General features: G+C 40.8%; 1 protein-coding gene and 1 long non-coding RNA gene across 2 annotated transcripts in view; both read right to left on the reverse strand.

Moving 5' to 3' along the window:
• The window catches only part of LOC142143738 (uncharacterized), a 713,023-nt gene that overhangs the window by 440,152 nt on the left and 254,835 nt on the right, over positions 1-18,036 (reverse strand). The window lies entirely within an intron of this gene.
• Positions 9,034-17,451, reverse strand: LOC142143732 (dysbindin-like). Its single transcript, XM_075201840.1, has 4 exons — positions 17,340-17,451; positions 16,885-17,020; positions 13,779-13,916; positions 9,034-9,909 (listed from the first exon to the last, which is right to left on the reverse strand). Exons 1-4 carry the CDS (start codon positions 17,355-17,357, stop codon positions 9,716-9,718), a joined length of 486 nt encoding a protein of 161 aa, XP_075057941.1. The 5' UTR covers positions 17,358-17,451; the 3' UTR covers positions 9,034-9,715.

An 18,036-nucleotide genomic window follows, 5' to 3' on the forward strand; every position in this document is an offset into this window, starting at 1 on the left:
AGAGATATAGACTTGAGTTATAGACTTGGGTGTCATCAGCGTAGAGTTGGTATTGGAGGCAAATGAGCGAATTAGTGTCCCAAGAGAAGAAGTTTACAATGAAAAAAGTAAATGGCCCAGAACAGAGCCCTGTGGGACCCCAAAAGATAGTGGGAGTGGAGGGGAGGATATGCCAGAGGTAGAAAGACTAAAGGAGTGGTTTGATAAGTAGAAAGTGAACCAGGAAAGAACTGTGTCACGAAGGCCAATGGAGTGAAGAGTGTGTAGGAGAAGAGGGTGATCAACAGTATTAAAAGCAGCAGAGAGGTCCAGAAGAATGAGCCATTGGTAAGAATCAGCTGCGCTAACAGATATACGGGTGTGACCTAATGAATGAATGAACGCATGCTGAAAAGAAAATAGCGTGGATTAGACTCTGAACACAATAATTAACATCTTCTGAATATTCACTGTCTGTGTGTTTTATATTTTTTTATGTATATTTATGGATTACTAGGATGTACACGTGTAATTTTACAATGTTTGTATGACCAGAATCGGTGGTTTGTCAGACCCACCGCTTAGTAAATATACCCCTTGATCTACAATGTGTTTTAGTAGCCATGTTCATTGTATCCCTGAGGAAGGCTTTACCCTAAAAATACATTGGTTTTCCTGGAGTGAACCATTACACAATTACATAGTTACTGTGGATTTATATATGTCAGTACTTCTGGTGCAGCGCTGATTACACGGTGTTTATTAGTAGTCATGTTGCCTAAAAGTGCTTCATGTGTTACAGGAAAATGTTACCCCGGCATTGATGTGCTACTACTCTGGTTTCAGAACGCTGCAATTTTCTTGATGGGTATAAATAACATTCTAACCAACGGTAAAGTGGATACTGACCATATTAATTATTCTTTACATAGCTCTATTTTAACTTGGTCATACAAAGATACGCTCCTGGCAAGAATGAGTTTTGGAATATTGTATAATATGCAGGACTTTTAGGTGACTTTATGATAAAATGAAACGAATGGCATACATCAACCAATCAGATGTTTGCTTTAATTTTGTAAACTACACTACAAAAATTTCTATGTGGATGCTATGAGTTAACAACACTTCTTTCCTGTGCATCAAGTTTGCTAAATGTTAAAGCAGAGAATAGGGCTATCAAAGCATAAAGCAGAGCACAGCAGTGTCAGGGCATAAAGCAGAGAATACGAGTGTCAGGACATAAAGCAGAACACAGGACTATCAGGGCATAAAGCAGAGAACAGGAGTGACAGGGCATAAAGCAGAGAACAGGACTGTCAGGACATAAAGCAGAACACAGGACTATCAGGGCATAAAGCAGAGAACAGGACTGTCAGGGCATAAAGCAGAGAACAGGATTGCCAGGGCATAAAAGCAGAGAACAGGAGTGCCAGGGCATAAAGCAGAGAACAGGTCTATCAGGGCATAAAGCAGAGAACAGGAGTGTCAGTGCATAAAGCAGAGAACAGGACTATCAGGGCATAAAGCAGAGAACAGGAGTGTCAGGGCATAAAGCAGAGAACAGGAGTGCCAGGGCATAAAGCAGAGAACAGGTCTATCAGGGCATAAAGCAGAGAACAGGAGTGTCAGTGCATAAAGCAGAGAACAGGACTATCAGGGCATAAAGCAGAGAACAGGAGTGTCAGGGCATAAAGCAGATAACAGGAGTGTCAGGGCATAAAGCAGAGAACAGGAGTGTCAGGGCATAAAGCAGAGAACAGGACTATCAGGGCATAAAGCAGAGAACAGGAGTGTCAGGGCATAAAGCAGAGAACACGACTATCAGGGCATAAAGCAGAGAACAGGAGTGTCAGGGCATAAAGCAGAGAACAGGAGTGTCAGGGCATAAAGCAGAGAACAGCACTATCAGGGCATAAAGCAGAGAACAGGAGTGTCAGGGCATAAAGCAGAGAACAGGAGTGTCAGGGCATAAAGCAGAGAACAGGACTATCAGTGCATAAAGCAGAGAACAGGACTATCAGAGCATAAAGCAGAGAACAGGACTGTCAGGGCATAAAGCAGAGAACAGGAGTGTCAGGGCATAAAGCAGAGAACAGGACTGTCAGGGCATAAAGCAGAGAACAGGAGTGTCAGGGCATAAAGCAGAGAACAGGACTGTCAGGGCATAAAGCAGAGAACAGGAGTGACAGGGCATAAAGCAGAGAACAGGACTGTAAGGGCATAAAGCAGAGAACAGGATTGCCAGGGCATAAAAGCAGAGAACAGGGGTGCCAGGGCATAAAGCAGAGAACAGGTCTATCAGGGCATAAAGCAGAGAATACGAGGGTCAGTGCATAAAGCAGAGAACAGGACTATCAGGGCATAAAGCAGAGAACAGGAGTGTCAGGGCATAAAGCAGAGAACATGAGTGCCAGGGCATAAAGCAGAGAACAGGTCTATCAGGGCATAAAGCAGAGAACAGGAGTGTCAGTGCATTAGGAAGAGAACAGGACTATCAGGGCATAAAGCAGAGAACAGGAGTGTCAGGGCATAAAGCAGATAACAGGAGTGTCAGGGCATAAAGCAGAGAACAGGAGTGTCAGGGCATAAAGCAGAGAACAGGACTATCAGGGCATAAAGCAGAGAACAGGAGTGTCAGGGCATAAAGCAGAGAACACAACTATCAGGGCATAAAGCAGAGAACAGGAGTGTCAGGGCATAAAGCAGAGAACATTAGTGTCAGGGCATAAAGCAGAGAATACGAGTGTCAGGGCATAAAGCAGAGAATACGAGTGTCTGGCATAAAGCAGAGAATTTGAGTGTCTGGCATAAAGCAGAGAACAGGAGCGTCAGGGCATAAAGCAGAGAATACGAGTGTCAGGGCATAAAGCAGAGAATACGAGTGTCTGGCATAAAGCAGAGAATACGAGTGTCTGGCATAAAGCAGAGAATACGAGTGTCAGGGCATAAAGCAGAGAATACGAGTGTCTGGCATAAAGCAGAGAATACGAGTGTCTAGCATAAAGCAGAGAACAGGAGTGTCAGGGCATAAAGCAAATAACAGAAGTGTCAGGGCATAAAGCAAAGAACAGGAGTGTCATTGCATAAAGCAGAGAACAGGACTATCAGGGCATAAAGCAGAGAACAGGAGTGACAGGGCATAAAGCAGAGAACAGGACTGTACGGGCATAAAGCAGAGAACAGGAATGCCAGGGCATAAAAGCAGAGAACAGGGGTGCCAGGGCATAAAGCAGAGAACAGGTCTATCAGGGCATAAAGCAGAGAATACGAGGGTCAGTGCATAAAGCAGAGAACAGGACTATCAGGGCATAAAGCAGAGAACAGGAGTGTCAGGGCATAAAGCAGAGAACATGAGTGCCAGGGCATAAAGCAGAGAACAGGTCTATCAGGGCATAAAGCAGAGAACAGGAGTGTCAGTGCATAAAGCAGAGAACAGGACTATCAGGGCATAAAGCAGAGAACAGGAGTGTCAGGGCATAAAGCAGATAACAGGTGTCAGGGCATAAAGCAGAGAACAGGAGTGTCAGGGCATAAAGCAGAGAACACAACTATCAGGGCATAAAGCAGAGAACAGGAGTGTCAGGGCATAAAGCAGAGAACAGGAGTGTCAGGGCATAAAGCAGAGAACAGGAGTGTCAGGGCATAAAGCAGAGAATACGAGTGTCAGGGCATAAAGCAGAGAATACGAGTGTCTGGCATAAAGCAGAGAATACGAGTGTCTGGCATAAAGCAGAGAATACGAGTGTCAGGGCATAAAGCAGAGAATACGAGTGTCTGGCATAAAGCAGAGAATATGAGTGTCTGGCATAAAGCAGAGAATACGAGTGTCTGGCATAAAGCAGAGAATACGAGTGTCTGGCATAAAGCAGAGAATACGAGTGTCTGGCATAAAGCAGAGAACAGGAGTGTCAGGGCATAAAGCAAAGAACAGAAGTGTCAGGGCATAAAGCAAAGAACAGGAGTGTCATTGCATAAAGCAGAGAACAGGACTATCAGGGCATAAAGCAGAGAACAGGACTATCAGGGCATAAAGCAGAGAACAGGACTGTCAGGGCATAAAGCAGAGAATGATTTCTTTTTTTTAACCTTCAGACCCCGATAAGTGCTTCCAGAAAGCCTCAAGACTACAATATACAGGCTACCACCCTCCCGTTTTCCTCTCTGCCACAAAATGCACAAAGTTTTGGTGCAAACAAGCCCTTACATAACATTTTCACATAACATCAGTGTGCATATACTCTCTATGCAATTACATTAAAAAGGCCAAAAAAAAATTACAGAAATCCTTTTACATCAAGTATGCAAATAAATTACAATTATTTAAAAAACAAAATCTGAATAATGTAATCAAATATTGATCTTCACTCCATCATGATGTATGTATGAATTGTGGATATATGTACGATGGTTGAATTCTGGTAGGATGCATATCTAAGAGAACTTCAACCACTGCTCAGTTAGAAACAGTAAGGGTTAACAAACATTCAGGGGTTAACAAACATTTAGTAGACTGTGTTTTTTATTATAGTTGCATAAGTTGCTTCTGCCTAATATTAACCTATTTCACTTTAAAAATATTGGGAGAACATTTGCAAAGAAAGTCTGCAGTCAGCAAAGTCCAGACATAAAACGGCTTTCTCCAAAACACACATAAATGAAGGCAGATTTACAGTGTGAAATAAGAAATGATGAGCCAGGAATTTGCTCTACATTTCCTTAAAAGGTAAGAAGGATTATGATTGTTTAAATATTTGTGTAACCTCCTGTTTCTGGCACCATATTTTTATATCTGGTATTAACATTATATTCTGTCTTTAAATGACATCTAACGGGAAATGTGAGGTTTCAGAATATTTCTACAATGATTTTATCTTTCATACTATTAGATGTCTCTGTGTGAATTTAGTCATGTGAAAAAGAAAGTTCTTTCTTTCAAAAATAAGTCTATACCTATCAGGGCATATTTAACATTCGTCTAGTCGACACCAAGTCCATAAATTTTATAAATATAATGACAGATAACACAGAAATGATTTTACTTTTGTCATTCATATGAAAGCATAGGTGCCTGCGTGCCTGGAATGTCCGGAATACTCCCGAATTTCTGTGAGTTCTCCCAGACTCCTGGGGGAGCAGTGCAACATCCCGCATTATACCCACTGCCTTAGTGAAGTGGGTGGGGGGCGGGGCTTAGTGTCGCAATTCACAGGGAATCGCATCATTCTGGCCACTCTCCCCACTGTAATAGGACAAAAATGGTGTCATTTAGAAGAGGGGGTGGGGCTAAATGACGCAGTTCGCATGATCGTGTCCCCAGGACTTGGCAGCGAGATCTCCCCTCCTGGAAGGCAGATCAGAAATGCCGGCAAGTATGTATTAAAGCTATACATGTGCAGTCTTTTCTGATGTTAGAATCATTGTCCTTTCATTTATCTTGTTGGCAAGAGACATGTAGATCCCCGAGTGTAAATTTTTACGCCCATTCCTGGGAAGGCTGCTAGCTGTCTTCAATTTTCTACGTTTGTGAATAATCTTTCTCACTGTAGAGTGCTGGACTTGCTTGAAAATGACCCAATAACCTTTTATATCCTGTCTGATGAGCAGTAACAATTACGTCACTGAGATCACTGCAGATGGTATTAACTAGAGATGCTCGGGCTCTGTATTCTGAAAACTGAGCAGACCCGAATTTAGGGGATCCGTGTAGGCTCGCAAGCTGGCTCGGTAATTTTGCGTGTCCTCGGATCTGATTCGAGGCAAAATGTAATTGTCGGATCTCAGGGGTTTTGGATTCCAAAAGTATTTCCCTCCCCAGGAGATCCAGCGCCATTGCTCACACAGAAACAGGGGTAGGAGTGTTCTTGTCACTCTCCATTTTCCAGTGACATTGCTCAGTGCCATTGTTCACAAAGAAACATGGGTAGCAGTGTTCTTGTCACTCTCCAGTCTCCAGTGACATTGCTCAGTGCCATTGCTCACACAGAAACAGGGGTAGGAGTGTTCTTGTCACTCTCCATTCTCCAGTGACATTGCTCAGTGCCATTGCTCACACAAAAACATGGGTAGTAGAGTTCTTGTCACTCTCCAGTCTCCAGTGCCATTGCGCATACAGAAACAGGAGGAATATAGTGTTGTTGTCACTTGACAAAAATTGACTGTAAATGACTGGAAATTAATGTTATTAAGGTTCATAATAATGTAGGATCAAAATAACAGCCAAATGATGTGATTTTAGCAAGAAAAAAATAGGGATTTTAGAAAAAAATAGGAATCCATAACCAAAACCAAAACACATGAAGGCAGTTTTGCCAAAACCAAAACACGAAGTTAATCCAGATCCAAAACCAAAATACGGGGGTCAGTGAACATCTCTAGTATTAACACAAATTGCTCCAGACTGAACTGTCAAAAATTCTGATTTTATATATGGAGGCAGCAGCACATCCAGATGATAAAATAACAAAGTGCATCTGATTAGCAGACCTTGGGTCACGTTACCTTCTTCACAGATATGGAAGCAGAGGACTTTACTTACTCTCTCACACGTGGCTTCCTCAAGTTGGCTTATTTTTTTTTTGATATATAATAACAGATTTTACTTTTTATTGTGTCGTGTTATGTTTTATATTAGCTAACTAAACTCCGCACAAAATGACTAGTTATATTTTATGGATGGATAAAACTGACAAAGGATTCTTGAAATAAGGATTAAGACAAATGAAAAAAGAACACTAAGCCATAAAACATGACATACAGTATAAGCAACTAATGGCTAGAACTGTACTGAGCACAACAGGTATACAGGTAAAAGTATATAGTTAATGTGTGTCAATATGGTTTCATTACATTATTTAAGACACGTGTTATTACATTATAGGGTATATTTACTAAACTGTGGGTTTGAAAAAGTGGAGATGTTGCCTATAGCAACCAATCAGATTCTAGTTATAATTTATTTAGTACATTCTACAAAATGACAGCTAGAATCTGATTGGTTGCTATAGGCAACATCTACACTTTTTCAAACCTGCAGTTCAGAAAATATACCCCTATGAATCCTTTTAAACTTTCTATGATGGTATAACTAGGTAGACTATTTTATAAGTATATTATCTTCTCCTGCATATCATAGGTGCACCTGCTGTGTTTTAAAGAGATAGAAGACATTTTTCCATTCAGGAAGGGTAATGTGATAAAATTATAATTCAACTAACAGCATAAATCCATGTACAACATCCTGTGTCTCTAGCTGACACTTTAGGGAATTGTGTATAAAAGAAAACTGTAGACACTTCATAGGCAATGTATATAGTCCATAACAGGGCAGGACTAGAAATGTTTGGGCCCCATCACAAACTTGTCATGGGGCCCTCTATGCACCATCAGAGAGGCATACCACCACAATCTGCTCCATCCAGTCAGTAAGGACAGAGTACTAGTTGCATTAGTAGCAATCTTGCACAGTAGTGTGAATTATATATAAGGTTATTTTATTCCATACTTGCCTACTTTTAGGCACTGAAGTCCGGGAGATCCCTGGACAGGGGGCGTGACTAGAGGGCGGGAGGGGGTGGGCCGCAATCAATCATCTCATTTTGGCCCCGCCTCTGCATCGAAAATTATGTTTTTATGCAGGGACGGGGCCAAAATAACACGATTCACAGCGAATTGCATTATTTTGACCAGGTATTTGCCGGATGCAGGAGACTTGACTGCTCTCCCAGGAGTCCGGGAGACCGACCCGGATTCCGGGAGAGTTGGCAAGTATGTTTTATTCTCTTTATTTTCCAAATCATATAGCTGCCTGGATTCATTTGTTATGACGCCATCTTAGGTGTGTACTTTGTGGCACATTTTTCATCTGGGCCAGGGATACTTGTGCTGCCAGGCCACAAAGATAACACGTGGACTCATGGTTATAGTTCCACCCTTGTTGTTGTAACTGCACAACCTAATTCTATTTATAGCTGTGTGAATATCCACCAAAATATCCTCCTTTGGATTTATTACACAATCAGGAAACTCAGATCCGGCTGTTTTCTCCTGTGCACTTCCTTCCTGTCTCAATACTCTGACTGAAAAAATAAATACCGCAACTCAAAATGGTTTCTAAACATTCTCTGACTTTCCAAATTACAGCTACAGTCAATCTCCATTTAATTTTACACTTTCTTGAAGGTCCCCTCATCCTAGTTTGTCCTCAGGGGGCATTTCCCCTGAAATATAGTAATTTTCTACACATTTTACATCATAGAATGTATCAAGTATTTTGTACTCACATAGAACAAAATAGTAGTTTTGTAGTTCAGTTCTTCTAAAAACATTATACAGAACTAGTTTTTGTTCTGGTGAATATGTTTGCAGTTTACATTATTATTTTGCACATAAGTTAAATACTGGCTGTTTTTTTCATGTATCACACAAATACTTGATAACTTTATTTTTACACTGAAATTTAAAGTTGATCTAGGACATGTCCTACCCCAACTATAAATCTGTCCCCATTTTAAATTTATCTCCCCCTCCAATGGTTTTGCCAAGTTGCAAAAAAATCAAATTGTCTTGTAAGTGTATTTGTACCCATTATTTTACTTGGCGTTTTGCCTGCTTTCATGTCGTTCTTTCATTTTAGCTTTCCATAATTTATACCAATTTTATTAGGTTCTAAAATGAGAGAGTTCAGTTGTACTTACTGAAGCACACTCAGATGGTCAGCAATCACAGCAAATATATTTTAATTAGAAAAATGCATACTATATACTTGAAAAACTTTCTAAATACTACATAATTAAATTGCACACGAGGTGTCTGTAATTTCAAAAGCTGTTTCCAGCTAATTAAATGAAGTCAATTTCCTACATACTCCTAATGTCCTTTCTGCACCATGTGTGCACGTTTATGCATTTTACAATTAAGGAGAATTTTAGCTCTGATTTTTCTCTACGTACCTGCGAACCTTTATTTCAGTCATTTTTTTAATGTGCTATGATTCATTGTCTAGTTGTATTTGGATTTACATGTCAACTACACAATTAATAATGATTCCATAGATTTCAAAACAGTAATTATATTGATTCAGTGTATTACAAGGCATTAATTCAGTATCACAATTGTGCACAGAAAAACATACTAATTCATACCTGACTGGAACATAGTATATCCAGAGATTATGCTATGTTTGCAACTCATGAGAACAAAACCTATTGCCACAGCAATTTCACTAGAGGGTGCCACATCCATGATATAATTACTTGGGGATTATGATCAGGTTACCGCCTTGTCTGACTTCATGTGGTGTGGATGGAAATAGAAAGAGGTTCCACTTTTGTTCCAAACAACGCTCTCTTCCTAGAAAATGATTATTAATAGAATAGCGACTGAAAGGACAATCTGACCTTACACATCAACAATACTATAATATAACCCACATACGTGCAGTGAAAAAAATTGGAATGCTTTAAAAAACTATTTTTCTAAGGATAGGACATTATCTAGCGCTAACTGCTTATGTTGAATGCCCAGTTTTACACAGCACCAATTTTCATTGAACTGGCAAAAAAAAAAAGATAAACACTGTAAACTGTTTGTCTTTGTCACTCCTAATCTGCTATTGCTGACAGCTGAAATTGTCCAAGAAAAAAAAAGCCATATTTTCTTTAAGGAAATGGGCCAGTGAGTTGAAGGCAGGAGGTCACTGGCAAGTACCATAGTCTTTTCAGAGGGAACCAGCAGGTCATTGTGTCTCAGACAAGGGTGTCTTGTGGTCATTGTGTGGAGGATCCGGAGTGACGTTGCGATCTTTGGACTGCACATGTGCAGTTTCCTCTGGACTGTCTGTAGTGTCACCATCATGTGCTGGATACTGCTGGCCAGAAGTAGGAGAAAAAGGGAAGCGGAGCCTAAAATAGTCGATTCCCTGGAAATCAGCTGGAATACATATGTAAATATTATGCTTATACACAGATAGAGCTGTATCTTATCTACAGTATATCTGACACTTAGGACCTCATTTAGAGTCGGACGCAAAGTCCGTTTTAGGCGCAGTTAACCAAAAAACACTATCACGCATGTGCAGAAAGCGCCAAATCCGCCTGCATCTTGGACGCAATTAACACTTGCGACAGCTTGCGGCTCACTACGAGAGAATGGGAGGAACACGTAATTGTGCAGACGTGATCATGTAAATAAATCCTAGTTGCAGTGAGGCGCAGACGCAACACACGTCAAAACAGGGCTAAAGCTGTGCGGCAGGAATTAGGTGGCGCAAGCGTTAGCTAGCTGCAGGAACTGCTCGCAGCTCAGTAGGGTATTATGAGTGGGATGTAACTGGGGTTTGCTTGCAACTCTTAATATCCTACCAAGCTGCGGCACACTCCCACTTCTACACTCCTTACACAGACTTTGCGTCCGACTCTAAATGAGGTCCTTACTGTGTATCATAACTGCAAGTATTCTGCACAGAAATCAAGAACAGTTCATTGATAATTTACAGCTGACTTGGATATATTGCACAGTAAAATTAATGTATTCTTAGGGGCATATTCAATTGACGGCAGAATCGCCGAAAACCGTTAATACGGTAATTTACTCGCTGGATTTCAGCTCGCAGCTAAGGGAGTAGTTATTACTATAGCGAGTTATTACTATATTAACGGTAATATTTTTTGAGCCCGGGATTTTCGGTGATCCCGCCGTCAATTGAATATGCCCCTTATTGTTGAAGTGCTTCAAGTGAAAGCTATTATTATTTCATATACATTGTGCACCATGCCTCAGTGATGTCACTGGTTTCTAGTAAATTGATATTTTACATATATATATATATATATATATATATATATATATATATATATATATATTACACACACACACACTATATGGACAAAGGTATTTGGTCACACCTGTTATTTATTGAATTGAGGTGTTTCAATCAGACCCGTTGCCAAAGATGTATTAAATCAAACACCTAGCCCTGCAGTCTCCATATGCAAACATTTGTGATACAAAAGAGCTCAGTGACTTCAAGCGTGGTACTGTGATAGGATGCCACCTTTGCAATAAGACGGTTTTTGAAATTTTATCCCTGCTGGATAGTCAACGGTCAACCGTAAGTGATAATATTAGAAAGTGGAAGCATTTAGGAACAACAGCAACTCAGCTATAAAGCAGAAGACCACATAAAATCACAGAGCGGGGTCAACGACTGCTAAGGCGCATGGTGCATAAAAGTCGCCAATGCTCTGCTGATACCATAGCTGAAGAGTTCTAAACTTCCACTGGCATTAATGGAAGTACAAAAACTGTGTGGTGGGAGCTTAATGGAATCAATTTCCATGGCAGAGAAGATGCATGCAAGCCTCACATCATCAAGACCAATGCCAAGCGTCAGATGGAGTGGTGTAAAGCACACCGACACTGGACTGTGAACGCTTCTCTGTTTGGCAGTCAGATGGGCGAGTCTGGGTTTGGTGAATGCCAGAAAAATGTTACCTGTCTGACTGCATTTTGCCAACTGTGAAGTTTGGTGGAGGAGGGATAATGGTGTGGGGCTGTTTTTCATGGTTTGGGCTAGGCCCCTTATCTCCAGTGAAGGGCAATCTTAATGCTTCAGCATACCAAGTCATTTTGGACAATGCTATGCTTACAACTTTATGGCAACAGTTTGGGGAAGGCCCTTTTCTATTCCAACATGACTGTGTCCCAGTGCACAAAGCAAGGACTACAAAGACATGGTTTGATGAGTTCAGTGTTGTAGAACTTGACTGGCCCGCACAGAGCCCTGACCTCAACCCCATCGAACAACTTTGGATAGAACTGAAATGGAAAATGCGAGCCAGGCCTTCTCATCCAACATCAGTGCCTGACCTCATAAATGCTCTACAGAATGAATGGGCATAAACCGCCACAGAAACACTCCAACATCTTGTGGAAAGCCTTCCAAGAAGAGTGGAAGCTGTTATCGTCGCAAAAGGGGGAACAACTCCATATTAAAGTACATACATTTGAAAACAATGCCATTACAGTCCCTGTTGTGGTGGTCAAGCGTCCGAATACTTTTGTCCATATATTGTGTATGTGTGTGTGTATATATATATATATATATATATATATATATACCTCAATTAGGCTGAAAATTATAGCACACTCCCCTTGCCATACATTCTGGTGAATTTTAGGAGCTCAATTCTTGATAATGTTCAAATTCGGTTATTCAGGTGCAGGGTGTAATAAATTATGTGCTATGTCTTATAGTTTTAAATTAATAAAACAAGCTTTACAGTTTACAGCTGGTTAATGCGTTGAAAAAGGTGTTATGAAACCCTTCAACTAGAAATCTGGCACCTCTGGAGAGCCTCCAATTCCAGAAATTCACAGTGCATTCCATTTTTCCCACGCATTCTCTCTTCTGAGAAGTGAGGTGTGTTTAAATGGGAATGTTCAGTTTCTTTTTTAATTAATAAATTGAATTACTCCTCCTAAAAAGTAACAGAGCAGGTGCCACCATTGGAATCCTAATGCTTTATCTATATTCACCTGGATTCTGGGGAAAAAAAAATAGCTCATCACTCATAGGGACAGATTCAATTCCCGGCTGTGCAATATTACTGTTACTACGGTAATAGCTGAGCACTATTTCCGTTACTACGGTAATAGCTGTGCACTATTACCGCTACTACCGTAATATCTGCGCATTATTACTGTTACTACGGTAATTTGAACGCTGATGTTTGCTCGCAGCTCTGTGAGCCTGGAGCAAAAATCCTTGCTAAAATTATTGTACTAAAGAACAACACAGGGAATTGAATCTGCCCCATAGTGACCTATATAACTCTGCTCTGAAGTACACTTAAACTGCATTCACCTTCCAGTCAATACACTGCAGGACAATGCACCATGGGTAGACGTAAAAATGCCTGTGAGTACATATACCTGAGATGTACTACAAGCGGCTCCCAACTCCTTCCTGTCAGATGTGGCCCTCAAAGTGTATCAGGTTCCCCTTTACTGATATATACCCTTATGAATGTTAATACTGCAGGGGGTTGAGTGGACCTTAGAATATTTTGTCTGGAAGAATATTACAGCCTATAAGAGCTGTAGGTGACATCACCCATTATATCCAGTGAATTAATCTAGAAAGTAGTTTTAACCACTGCAGTTCCCAGAGAATTAAAATGTTTTGATTCTGAGTATTGGGGATTAAATCTCTGTGTGTTTGCCTATGTGCAATAAACTCCCTGTGCGCTTTGTCTATGTGCAACTAATATCCTGTATGTATAAAATCCCCAATCACTAATGTAATCACATGGACGTAAATGCATAGTCAAATAGGATTTATCTCTCAAATCATGTGACAGCATGCAGGAAGGAAAGGGGACATTAGATGCACTATGTGATCTTGCAAGTAGAAAACACACATACAGTAAAATAACACTTTTAAATAAGGTTGTCCACTCTGTAGTTGGTGAGATTTAGGAGCACACATCAAAAATATGCAAGTCTAAGAGATTGGATAGGCCCTTTCTTACACCATAGCCAGAAGAGAACAGTGACATACACAAAATAAAATGAATTTGCTCTAGATATATTGCGACTACACTCTTGTTTTCTTCAAAAACACACAGGCTAGTGTCACACGAGCAACAAAATAGCAATGATTACTGTCTGCATTTCCAAGGCAAATTCTGATATAAATTCCTAGTTCTTGCCACACACTGTATTTCTTTAGCTACAAGACATAAGCATTTTGTAACTTGTAAAAGCCTACAATCACCGCACTGCCAGGCTGTACTAACCTGGAGAAACTAAAGGACTCATGGGCTCATCGGACTGTAGAAATGCATCACTGGATTCCAGCTCATTAATGTCCAGTGGTTCTGACAATTCCAAAGAGTCGATATTCACTTCCATTGAGGACACACTGTCAAGAGGAGCTGCAAAAATATAGAAATTTATTTAACTTGCACCTTACAAGTGATAGCAATATGGTTAGAAAAACATGGTTATTTTAAAACTAAGAACATACTAAATGTGTTTCTAAAATATCTACTTATGTGCTAGAGAATGCAGCTGCCAACAAGTGTGTTTTAAGATATCAGTCTGAGCTCTATCATCCCTACCTTCCCTATATACTACAAAAGAACTTGGTAGGCAGCCACAACTGCTCGTAGTATTTACATAGTTGAAATAATGCCACTGCACTGTCAATCACTTAGACCTAATGCTGAATAGAAGCTCATCACCGCTGCTATAGATAGTATCGTATTAAGCACAAATACAGAGTAACATGCCCTGGATAAAAGCACTCGGCCTACAGACATGTGACTTGGGAGGCTCAAAGTAAGCTTTGAATGTGTAGGGCCTGATTTAAAGGAGTAAGTTTTCTCCTGGACAAAACCATGTTACACTGCAAGGGGTGCAAATTAGTTTATTATTTTGCACATAAGTTAAATACTGGCTGTTTTTTTCATGTAGCACACAAATACCTGATAGCTTTATTTTTACACTGAAATTTAAAGTTGATCTAGGACATGCTCTACCCCAACTATACACCTGTCCCCACATTTTAAATTCATTCTCCCCCTCCAATGCAACGTGGTTTTGCCAAGGTGCAATGTTATTCATGTTCTTGCTTTACTTTCCCTAATGAATCAGGCCCGTAATGTCCCTTGGGGTCATAATACCCCACTGGAGAGCCACCAAGTGCCCAATTTCTACTGCTTAGTTTTCAGAAACACATTGGGTGCCCTGGAAGTTGGGTTTGAGCCAGCACTTCTTTATTATTTAAAATATAAATAGATCACCAAATAACAATATATCACCCTATCTGTTGTATCCCCAACATAATATATATATATATATATATATATATATATATATATATATATATATATATATATATATATATATATATATATATATATCAGTATGTTCCCTTTGCAGAGCTTCTTCTTGGGAGCTAATGTTATGTGTTTATTTATTCAGTGCTACATGGGAGGTGTTCGTCTTTGCATTCTCTCCTTTTTTTCTCACAATAAGTAGCACTTTCTTAATGTATTGGTGACAAAGAAGAGTACTGCAACCTCTGATATATCATTGGAATTAAAGATGACCTGCCACCAGGTTAACTAGCTCTATGTTTTACTTTACTGCATAGTGCCTGGTATCAAGAGAATTTTATTCAGATCACTATGCTCTCCAGCCCGTACATCAGGAGAGATATAAGCAGAGCCAGATCATTCATTAGACAACCTAGGCTTATGCCTAGAGCCCAATGGGCACTGAGGGGTCTGGATTATTCTAACACATTTTTATTTGTTGTTTATTTTTACAAATGGAGGGAGGATTGGGACCCTAGGGCTGCCTAGGGCTTCATGCGGTCTTAATCAGGCTCTGGCTGTGAAATGTTAAGGAAGCCAGGAGCGAACACTCTAGTCTGACAGACAAACTCAGCTTTGAAGATGACCTGTCAGACGGCACTCTGCTCACTCCCAGGCCAGCCTCCTCTATACCTCACCGCTATCCTGATGTGCGGGGTGATGCAGTCTGCCTGAGAGAGAGCATATACACTAGATACAGTGCTCACTCCCAGGCCAGCCTCCTATATACCTCACCGCTATCCTGATGTGCGGGGTGATGCAGTCTGCCTGAGAGAGAGCATATATACTAGATACAGTGCTCACTCCCAGGCCAGCCTCCTATATACCTCACCGCTATCCTGATGTGCGGGGTGATGCAGTCTGCCTGAGAGAGAGCATATACACTAGATACAGTGCTCACTCCCAGACCAGCCTCCTCTATACCTCACCGCTATCCTGATGTGCAGGGTGATGCAGTCTGCCTGAGAGAGAGCATATATACTAGATACAGTGCTCACTCCCAGGCCAGCCTCCTCTATACCTCCCCGCTATCCTGATGTGCGGGGTGATGCAGTCTGCCTGAGAGAGAGCATATATACTAGATACAGTGCTCACTCCCAGGCCAGCCTCCTCTATACCTCCCCGCTATCCTGATGTACAGGGTGATGCAGTCTGCCTGAGAGAGAGCATATATACTAGATACAGTGTTCTCTCCCAGACCAGCCTCCTCTATACCTCCCCGCTATCCTGATGTGCGGGGTGATGAAGTCTGCCTGAGAGAGAGCATATACACTAGATACAGTGCTCACTCCCAGGCCAGCCTCCTCTATACCTCACCGCTATCCTGATGTGCGGGGTGATGCAGTCTGCCTGAGAGAGAGCATATATACTAGATACAGTGTTCTCTCCCGGTAAATGGGATTCCACATGAAACCCATTTATTTTGCTTAAATTAAGGTCAGAGGACCTGGTGACATTATTATTATTTTGTTATGATTTGACAAATTGAATGAGTAACCAAACAACTCTTATACTGGAAATAAATGAAAAAAATGTGTTGTAAAACTACAAGTTCCAGCAAGCCACACAAGTTAGAACAATGTATCAAACTAAAATATGTCTGGGCATGTAGTTTCAGATGTATCAAACCAAATGCTGGTAGGGCCTATGGGCGTGTAGTTACTGATGTATCAAACCAAAAACTGTCCAGGCATATTTGTGTGTAGTTTCAGGACACCTGCTGAGCTATACATTGCCTGAAGCTGCAGTAACACAATTCACCAGAATACACATAGTACCATAAAGACTTGACCTCTAGGCAGTGATGGACAATAACAGTCCTATATTATAGCACAGACATCAAGCAGATGTATATATTTCATTCTGTTATCTCTAGAGATGCTGTTTTGCATGAATGAGAAGCTGTATATAAAGCACAAGACTATTACATTATCATGCACCGTGCTAACCCCCTTCATATTTCCGCATCTCACACACAGGATGACACCCCCATCCCATGTAACACACGAGGACTAGAACTCACGCCTCCAGCGCTCATTGAGCCGGTGAATCTGTGGGTAATACATGTCCACGTCATGCGACAAGACATCTTCAAAGAAGCGCTGCCGCTCCCTCAGGTGCTGGGTGCTGGAAGCCTGGGTCTGCAGCATGGGGTGCCCCTGTATGAGGGAAGAGATCGGGTTATAATTCTAACCTGTAGCACAGAAGTCCTTCTCGTTATTTATAGAGTTAATGAATACAGAAGTCTCTGAGACAGAGGAGAAAAGTGAGGTCATCTTTTAAGACAAGTTATGAGCAATACAACCTCTGACTTCATGTATGTAGAAGTAGTTAGCAGGACCGGCATTGGGTGGCTTTGCCATATAAAGTAAGGAGAGTGCAGAGAGCACACAGTGATGGTCACATAATAGGTGTAAGAGTGTGTGTCCTGTGAGTCCAGGAGAACAGAGGTAAGAAAGTGACTATAAATGCTTTTACCTGGGATCTTGCTGTCATTTGTGAGCTGGATGCAGAGCTCCCGTCTACACGAGTTCTCAGGACCTCTCAGTAGTAACAGAGCGAGCTGGGCGGGGAGGGAACATTCACGTATCATTACTCATCATGGGAGAATGGAGACTGCCCTCTGTACACAGTGTTCTCACTGTCTCACCCTGTGTGCCGGGCTGAGCTATATATTTATAACAACCAGGTACATTTTATTTTTATATGAGGATTGTTCAACACTTGTTACATACAACAAATAACCTATCGAGTTTTTAATTATAAATATTTATTTGCTATTTTAAAAACAAATCTATAAATATAACTAAAACATAACATGGCGTGTCACTTTCTGTATATTAGAACTCTTCCCTCCTCTCAGCAGGGCCATCTTAACGTATCTTAATATATATATATATATATATATATATATATATATATATATATATATATATATATATATATATATATATATATGTGTGTGTGTGAGTGTGTGTGTAAAAAAAAGTATATATATATATATATATATATATATATATATATATATATAAAAAAAAGAGTCAAATCCTCTTCTGTTCTTCATCGCTGTTCTGCGCTCCTCTGTGCTGTGCTCGCATTCGGGCGTGATGACGTCATCACGCCCACCATTCACTGCGAAGAGGAGGGGACCGGGGAGGGAGCCGGGTCGCTACCT

Source organism: Mixophyes fleayi, chromosome 3 (assembly GCF_038048845.1).
Source record: "Mixophyes fleayi isolate aMixFle1 chromosome 3, aMixFle1.hap1, whole genome shotgun sequence".
Classification (NCBI taxonomy): domain Eukaryota; kingdom Metazoa; phylum Chordata; class Amphibia; order Anura; family Limnodynastidae; genus Mixophyes; species Mixophyes fleayi.